The sequence below is a fragment of the Myotis brandtii genome, unplaced genomic scaffold (assembly GCF_000412655.1).
Source record: "Myotis brandtii unplaced genomic scaffold, ASM41265v1 scaffold314, whole genome shotgun sequence".
In the NCBI taxonomy this organism is placed as follows: domain Eukaryota; kingdom Metazoa; phylum Chordata; class Mammalia; order Chiroptera; family Vespertilionidae; genus Myotis; species Myotis brandtii.
In genome coordinates this window covers 1,236,429-1,244,335 of record NW_005362033.1, presented here as the reverse complement: position 1 = coordinate 1,244,335, position 7,907 = coordinate 1,236,429, and the positions used below count along the sequence as shown (strand labels likewise).

The 7,907-nt window shown below is 50.8% G+C and overlaps 1 protein-coding gene across 9 annotated transcripts in view; it reads left to right on the top strand.

Annotated features, from left to right (window-relative positions):
- The window catches only part of TOM1L2 (target of myb1 like 2 membrane trafficking protein), a 65,079-nt gene that overhangs the window by 16,295 nt on the left and 40,877 nt on the right, over positions 1-7,907 (top strand). For all 9 annotated transcript variants that reach the window (XR_001362868.1, XM_014542842.1, XM_014542837.1 and 6 more), the window contains exon 3: positions 6,082-6,231. Coding sequence is in view for 8 of the 9 variants with exons in the window: in XM_014542842.1 (XP_014398328.1) it covers positions 6,082-6,231 (150 nt within the window). In the remaining variant the exon portion in view is untranslated. The remainder of the gene's footprint in view (positions 1-6,081; positions 6,232-7,907) is intronic.

Here is a 7,907-nt window from a genome sequence, read left to right as displayed (position 1 = left end):
GGGCCAGCTTCGCCCAGGCTGGTCGCAGCCACAGGAGACTGTAGGCGGGCTGCTTCGCCGGGGCCAAAGCCACAGGTTCCCGGGACTGTGGGGCAGACGGCTTGTCCCTCTCCTGGGCTGCAGGTGCAGGTGCAGCCTTTGGCTCCTGGGACTGTGGGGTGGGTGGCTTATCCCTCTCATGGGCCACAGGCACAGGTGCAGCCATTGGCTCATGGGACTGCGGGGCATGCGGCTTGTCCCTCTCCGGGGCTGGACTACAGACGTAGGCGCAGCCGCTGGCACCCAGGACCGAGGGGCGGGCAACTTGTCCCTCTCCCGGGTAGCAGCCTGGCTGGTCCCCATTCCTCTCTCGTGAGCTCATTTGTGCCTGGCTGGCCCCCATTCCTCTCTCTCAATCTCATTTGTGCCTGGTTGGTCCCCATACCTCTCTCCCCAGTGTTAAGTGTCTGAGCCATTAAGGTGTGGCGGCATGAGGGTGTGGCAACCATTTGCATATTAGCTCTCTATTATATAGGATAGTACATCAACAATTTCTTTTTCTTTCTATATTTTTTTTAATTCTCACCCAAGGATGTTTTATTTTTCCCATTGATTTTTAGAGAGAGTGGAAGAAGGAGGGAAAGACAGAGAGAAATATCAATGTGCCCGGGCCAGGGAGGAGCCTGCAACTGAGGTTCATGCCCTTGACCAGAATTGAACCCGGGACCCTTTGGTTCGCAGACCAATACTCTATCCACTGAGCCAAACCGGTTAGGCCTCCAACATTTTCTTTATGCATTCATTCACCAGTGAACACTTGGGTTGTTTCCATGTCTTGGCTATTGTGAATAATACTGCAGTGAACATGGGGGTGCATATATCTTTTATATTTTATTTTTAATATTTATTTATTAAATTGATTGGGGTGACATTGGTCAACATGAACATAGGTGTCAGCTGTGGGTTTCTATGTTATAAGATCTGTATATTGCACTGCGTGCCCACCACCCACAGTCAGGTCTTCTCCTGTCACCTTGTATTAGGATCTCCTTCTCCGCCACCCCTTCCCTCTGGCACCCACCACACTGCTGTTTGTGTTAACGAGTTTCGTTTTTACATCCCACACATGAGTGAGAGTGTATGGTTCTCAGCTCGTTCTCACTGACTGGTTTCACTCGGCATCATGTTCTCAAGGCCCGTCCATGTGGTTGTAAACGGCGCTGTTCCATCCTTTCTTGTGGCTGAGTATACTCCACTGTGTGCATGGACCACATCTTAAACTTTTTTTTTAATCCTCACCTGAGGATATTTTCCCATTGATTTGTAGAGAGAGTGGAAGAGAGAGGGAAAGACAGAAATATCAATGTGAAAGAAACACATTGACTGGTTGCCTCCTGCACGAGCCATGACCAGGGCCCAGGCCTTTATTAAGTTGAGGTACTTTCCTTCTATTACTATTTTATTGAGTGTTTTAATCATAAATGACTATTGTATCTTATCAAATGCTTTTCCTGCATCTATTGATAAGATCTTACGATTTTATCCTGTCTTTGGTTAATGTGGTGTATTACGTTAATTGATTTGTATATGTTGAACCATCCTTGTGTCCCTGAAATGAACCCCACTTGATCATGATGTATTACTTTTTGGGTGTACTGTTGTGTTAGATTTGCTAGTATTTTATTTAGGATTTTTGCATCTGTGTTCATCAGAGACATTGGTCTTTAGTTTTCTTTTTTTGTCATCTTTGCCAGGTTTTGGTATCAGGGTTATATTGGCCTCATAGAATGTGTTAGGAAGTATTACCTCTTCTTCAATTTTTTGATGAGTTTGAGACGGATAAGTTTTATTAGTAAACCTTCTTTGAACATTTGGTAGAATTCACTGGTGTAGCCATCTGGTCCTGGACTTTTTTGCGGGGGATGTTTTTGATGGTTGTTTCAATTTCCTCACTGTCAATGGTTAGGGTTTGTATATGTTATATATATGTGTATACACACACACACACACACACACACACACACTTTAAAAAATATATTTTTTTATTGATTTCAGAGAGGAAGGGAGAGGAAGAGAGAGAATCATTGATCGGCTGTCTCCTGCATGCCCCACACTGGGGATCAAGCCTGCAACCCAGGCATGCCCTGACTGGGAAACAAACTATGACCTCCTGGTTCATAGGTCGACGCTCAACCACTGAGCTAAGCTGGCCAGGCCCTTATATATTTTTTATATTAACCCCTTATCTGATAGTTTGTAAATATGTTCTCCCATTCTGTGGGTTGCCTTTTTATTTTCCTGATTGTTTCTTCTGTTATGAAGAAATTTTTTAGTTTGATGTAGTACCTACCACTTGCTTATTTTTGGTTTTGTTGTCTTTGCTTTTGGTGTCATATCTAAAAAATCTTTTTCAAGATCAATGTCAAGGAGCTCCCCCCTATTTTTCTTTTAGTAGTTTTATGGTTTGGGATATTACATGTAAGTGTTTAGTCCATTTTGAGTTAGTTTTTGTGAGTGGTGTGATTTAGAAGTTGGTTTTATTCTTCTGAATGTGGATATCCAGTTTTCCCAGCACAGTTTATGGCAGACTGTCCTTCCTCCCATTGAGTCCTCTTGGCTCCCTTGTCAAATATTAGTTGACTATGTATGTATGAGTCTACTTCTCGGCTCTTGATTCCGTTCCATTGGTTTGTATTTATTTTTATGCCAGTACCAGACTGCTTTGATGACTATAACTTTGCAATATAGTTTTAAATCAGGCAGTGTGATACTGTCAGCTTTCTTCTTTCTCAGCATTGCTTTGCCTATTGAAAGCCTTTTATAGTTCTGTATGAATTTTAGGATTGCTTTTTCTGTTTCTGTGAAATATGTAGATGGCTTTGGGTAGTATGAAAATTTTAACAATATTAATTTTTCCAGTCCATGAACACAGGACATCTTTTCATTTATGTGTGTCTTCAGTTTCTCTCTATCAATGTTTTATAATTTTCAGGGTACAGATCTTTTACTTCCTTAGTTACATTTATTTCTAAGTATTTTTAAATTTTTAATATTTTAATTTTAGTGATCAGGTCTTTACTACCAATCCAGCGATGCCTTGGGGGGCTGATTAAATGTGCAATCCCTGCCCCTGCACAAGGCCCTCGTCTGGTGCACGACCAGGCCCCATGTCCGCTTCCGTGGCTTCGCTCTTTGTCTTATCTTACCTTCAGTCATCTCACTTCTGCTCCTGTGGGCCTTCCTCACTTCCTAGCTGTACACTCAAAGCTGTTCATAGTTACCCCAAGTAGGAGTTAGCAGAGGTCCTGAGGGGCTCTCTGCTTGGGCCTCAGCGTATGAACTGGAAACATCTGTTTCTGATTGCTTAGAGCAGTGGTTCTCAACCTTCTGGCCCTTTAAATACAGTTCCTCATGTTGTGACCCAACCATAATATTATTTTCATTGCTACTTCATAACTGTAATGTTGCTACTGTTATGAATCGTAATGTAAATATCTGATATGCAGGATGGTCTTAGGCGACCCCTGTGAAAGGGTTGTTCCACCGCCAAAGGGGTCGCGACCCACAAGTTGAGAACCGCTGGCTTAGAGGCACCTTCTGCTTACTCTTGGGCTTTGGCTGCATTCTAGAAAACTGCTGCTGGGTATTTCATGCCCTACAACCCACAGAGACAGTTTTCCGGGGGCCTTTTGGCAGAGGGGCTTGAAGTGGGTTGCTGGGCCTCCTTGGGTTGAGTGGTGTGGTCATTGCCAGCCAGGTAAGACCTCCCGCATCTTCTGTTCTGCTAGGCCTTGGGCTGCTCTGTCGCACATGCCACCTCTGCCCAGGGCATTGCCAAGCCTATGTATCTGAGCCCCAGAGTATCTGACTCTAAAGTCTGCTCCAGGGAAACGAAGTGTGCCCTGGCTGCTGCCCTGCCCCTCAGCCTCCCTGCTCCTCTCTTCCCATGACCCTTCCACCTCACTGCTCTTCCCCGGCCTGCTCCTCATCACATACACCATCCTTCCTGCCACCTACCCCAGCCAGCAGCCCACTGCCTGTGTAGTAAAATTAGGAGGAGGCTTTTTGAAGCTCCTAGAAGGAAGGGCGACTGTAAGTTCCTTGAAGGCAGGAGACCCCTGGGGTTCATCTTGCAGCCTGCACAGGTCCCTGTGAGAGAGAATGCTGGCACCTCGTCGTCCCCTGGAGTCCAGCATGAGCAGAGGCTAAGAAAGAGAGCGCCCTCTTGACTGAAGAAAACCTTAGCAGCCAGGGGCGCTGAGCTTCGGGGTCTCCCTCAGCTGCCCGAGCGGAGCCCGGTGCCCCCCGTGGGGCTCAGTGCACCTGCCAGCTCTGGCCTCCTCTGGGAATGACGGGCATCGCCACGCCACAGCTCTCAGCTCTGCATCGGCGGTCCCCCTTACAGGGCTATTTCTGGGACCACCTGAGGGAGCGGGAAAGCTGGCACACACTGCCTGTGTCTCCTGGGTGCGGGGATGGGGGCTTCAGAGAAGGCTGGTTGGAGTCCCCATCCTGGGTCTGGCACTGACCAGTCTCTTCACCTTTGTAAGCCTCCTCGGGGTAAGAAAGTGGGATAACAACATCCACGTAAAGAGAATTGGCTGTAAGAATCGAGTGAAATTCTGTATAATGTGAAAGAATCCTTCGCAGTACCTGGTGTCTGCCTGCATTCAGGTCACGTTAGCTTGTAGACCTTTCTTCATGGCCATGCTTTGCCGAGGTGCTGCCCCAGTGTGTGAACCGGGCTCTGGAATGACTGCATGAGCTACCCAGTGGTCAGGTTAGTTTGGGCAAATGAGGCGGTCAGAAATGCCCCCTGTTGCTGGTGACGTCCTTGCAAGGAGGCATCCCCACTAGTCGCCCGTGGCTTTGGGGGCGCTGACGTGGGAAGGGTCAGGGTTGGTTTCCAGAGAGCTAAGGAATTCAGAATGCTGTGCTCCAGGCGGGAGGGGGCCTGCAGTTGACACCTCTGGGCTCCAGGGCCTCTCTCTGGTCCTGCGGGGACTGAACTGTCCCGTCACTTGAGTATGTAGTGCAGCCTTTGGAATGGCATCCAAGCATCAAAGTTCTCATTTACTGGCTCCTCCCCTATGCAGGGCACTGTGCTAGGTGCTTCCCAGGCAGCCTTACTACAGTTCTGGAAGGGAGTGCTCATGTGCCCGCTTTATAGATGGGGAAGCAGAGGCTCAGACAGACTTGTCCGGGGCCATTCAGAGAGAAAGTGGTGGAGCTGAGATTCAAGCCCACACTGGCCATCTAGCCAGAACCCACACGCACCTGTGCTTTTCTGATTGGCTCAGGCCTGTGTAACTGATTGTCCCAGTGAGGGGAGGAGTGGGCAGGGTTTGAAGGGTACATGGACCTTAAAGCCTAATGCAGCGGTTCCCAACCTGTGGGTCGCGACCCCTTTGGCGGTCGAACGACCCTTTCACAGGGGTCGCCTAAGACCATCCTGCATATCAGATATTTACATTACAATTCATAACAGTAGCAACGTTACAGTTATGAAGTAGCAACGAAAATAATTTTATGGTTGGGGTCACAACATGAGGAATTGTATTTAAAGGGCCAGAAGGTTGAGAACCACTGCCGTAATGGCAGCTGAGGCCCACAAACCAGTTACTAAAGGTGGAAAGTCATTTTCAGTTTTAGTTGCAGAAGCAGGGTTGTGTGGTGTGTGTGTGTGTGTGTGTGTGTGTTTGCTTCCTCACATAACCAGGGCCAACAACTCCCTGGGCAATTCTTACTGTACAGCAGCCTTCCCTGTGACAGAGCATGTGTCCCGTTGGCTAACGCCACACACCCAGAGGCCCAGAGGGAGGCACAGTGCTGATTCTCAGAGACCGCTCAGTCATTTCGTTCCCGCTTTCCCTTCTCCCGTGAAAGTGATGCCTAAACTAATGACCTGGTTTTTGTGCAGGGCAGTCAGCAGGGGGCAGCCTCACCGCTGAGTACGACTGGATTCCAGGGTGAGGATGGCTGCCGGTGAGGCGTGGTTCTAAAGGAGACGGTCGGGAAGATGTTTGGGGGTGGAAGTGGAGCCGCCCTCCTCTTCCGGGCGGCTCCGCAGGCCGTGTGCTCACGCTCCTCCCTCCACGGCAGGTGCTGGAGACCTGTGTGAAGAACTGCGGCCACCGCTTCCACGTCCTCGTGGCCAGCCGAGATTTCATCGACGGCGTTCTGGTCAGAATCATCTCTCCCAAGAACAACCCGCCCACCATCGTGCAGGACAAGGTGCTGGCCTTGATCCAGGTAGGTCCGCTCCTCCTGGCTGTTGGTGGGGCCCCTCAGTGGTCCTCATGCTTGGCCATCATTTGGAAGAAAGAATGGAGGTTTCTGGGTTTTGATGTTCATTGCACAGTGCTTCCTTTCTACACTCATCCCACTGGAATGAAACCTTAAGCGGCGGCTCTCCAGCCAGTTGACAGAGGCTTCACTGATCGGGTGCCTCGCCCTCTCCTGCCCACAGGGGCAGGTGGCCTTGGCAGGACTCGGAGCCATCAGGGAGAGTGCGGAGTAGGCAGGGCCTGTCAGGAGCGTGCAGGCTGCTGAGTCCCAGGGGCAGCTCTGGGGCTGCGGGGAGGAGGGGCCGGTGGTGTTAGGAGCGACTCACTGAGGAGAGGAGGTCTCCGTTGGACCCTGCAGGACGGTGAGGAGCTTGGTGGAAAGGTCAGAGTGCGAGATGCATCGCAGGCAAAGACAATAGCAGATACAAAGGCCCAGATGCATCGGCGAGGGCAGGCGGCGCTTTGGGTGCATTCATTATTGATTGCTCTGTAACGAACTATCCCAGGGTGTCGCAGCTTAAAGCAGTGGATGGTTATCGTCTCCTGTTTCTGTGGGGCAGGAATGCAGGGAAGCCTCGCTGGCCCCTCGGGAGGCTGCAGCGAAGGTGCTGCCAGGACTGCCTGGTCCAGCCCAGTGGGAGCTGCAGGAGCCCCGCCACGGGGCTCCCACAGGGCGGGGCAGCAGCTCAGGCCCTTGCTGACCGTTGGGAGGAGGCCTCAGTTTCTCCGGTGTGGACCTCCTGAGTGTCCTCGTGACATGGCAGCTGGTTTTCCCCAGAGCAGATGATCCAGAGAGAGGGAGGACTGTAGTGCCTGCTGCGGCTGTGTCTCAGAAGTCACGCTCCATCTCTCTTGTCATCTGTTTGTTAGAAGGGAGTCAGCAGGGCCAGCCTCTGAAGGCGGAAGTTAGCTGCTCCTCTTAAAGAGAAGAGTGGTTCCAGCCGCCCCTCGTAGAGTGTAAGGAAGAATGTGGGGGCCAGGAGATAAGCCCAGAGAGATGGTCGGGGCTTATGGCCACACAATGCGGAGGAGTGTGTGCCTTACCCTATGGAGGCAGTGGGGAGCCCTTGAATGTTTCTGAGCTGGCGGTACAGAGTCAGATCTGGTTTTAGACAGAGCACCCTGGTGACAGGGGGAAAGGTATGTACGTGCGTCAAAAAGCACATCCAGTGCGGGGTGATTGGTGCTGTAGTAGAGGAAAGATAAGAACCTGCAAGAGCCATGAGGAGAGGGAAGAGCCAGCTCGGGAAGGAGGGCTAAGAAGTCCGGGGACAGAGTGCTTAGGGGCGGGCTTTGGAGGCAGGGATGGCAGCTGAGAGGAGAGAGGGGCCTGAGCCAAGGAATCTGCTGGCTCTGTCCTTCTACCTGCACCTGTGCCTGAGCATCCTCCCAGCACTTGGAGCAGGTGACTTCCCGTCACTCCGTCCTCAGAGGCCTCCCGCTGTCTGGTGTGCAGGACACATCACCCTCTCTCCCATCATCCTCTTATGCTCTTCAAGTTCCTCTGTCAGCTTTCCCACCACCTCTCCCTCTGAGCTCCCCGAGAGCCAGGCCAGTTCATCCCCAGGATCTCTAGCACTTGACGGTGTTGAGCAGGTATTCAACACATTGTTGTCTCCCTCCCTCCCTCCCTCCCTCCCT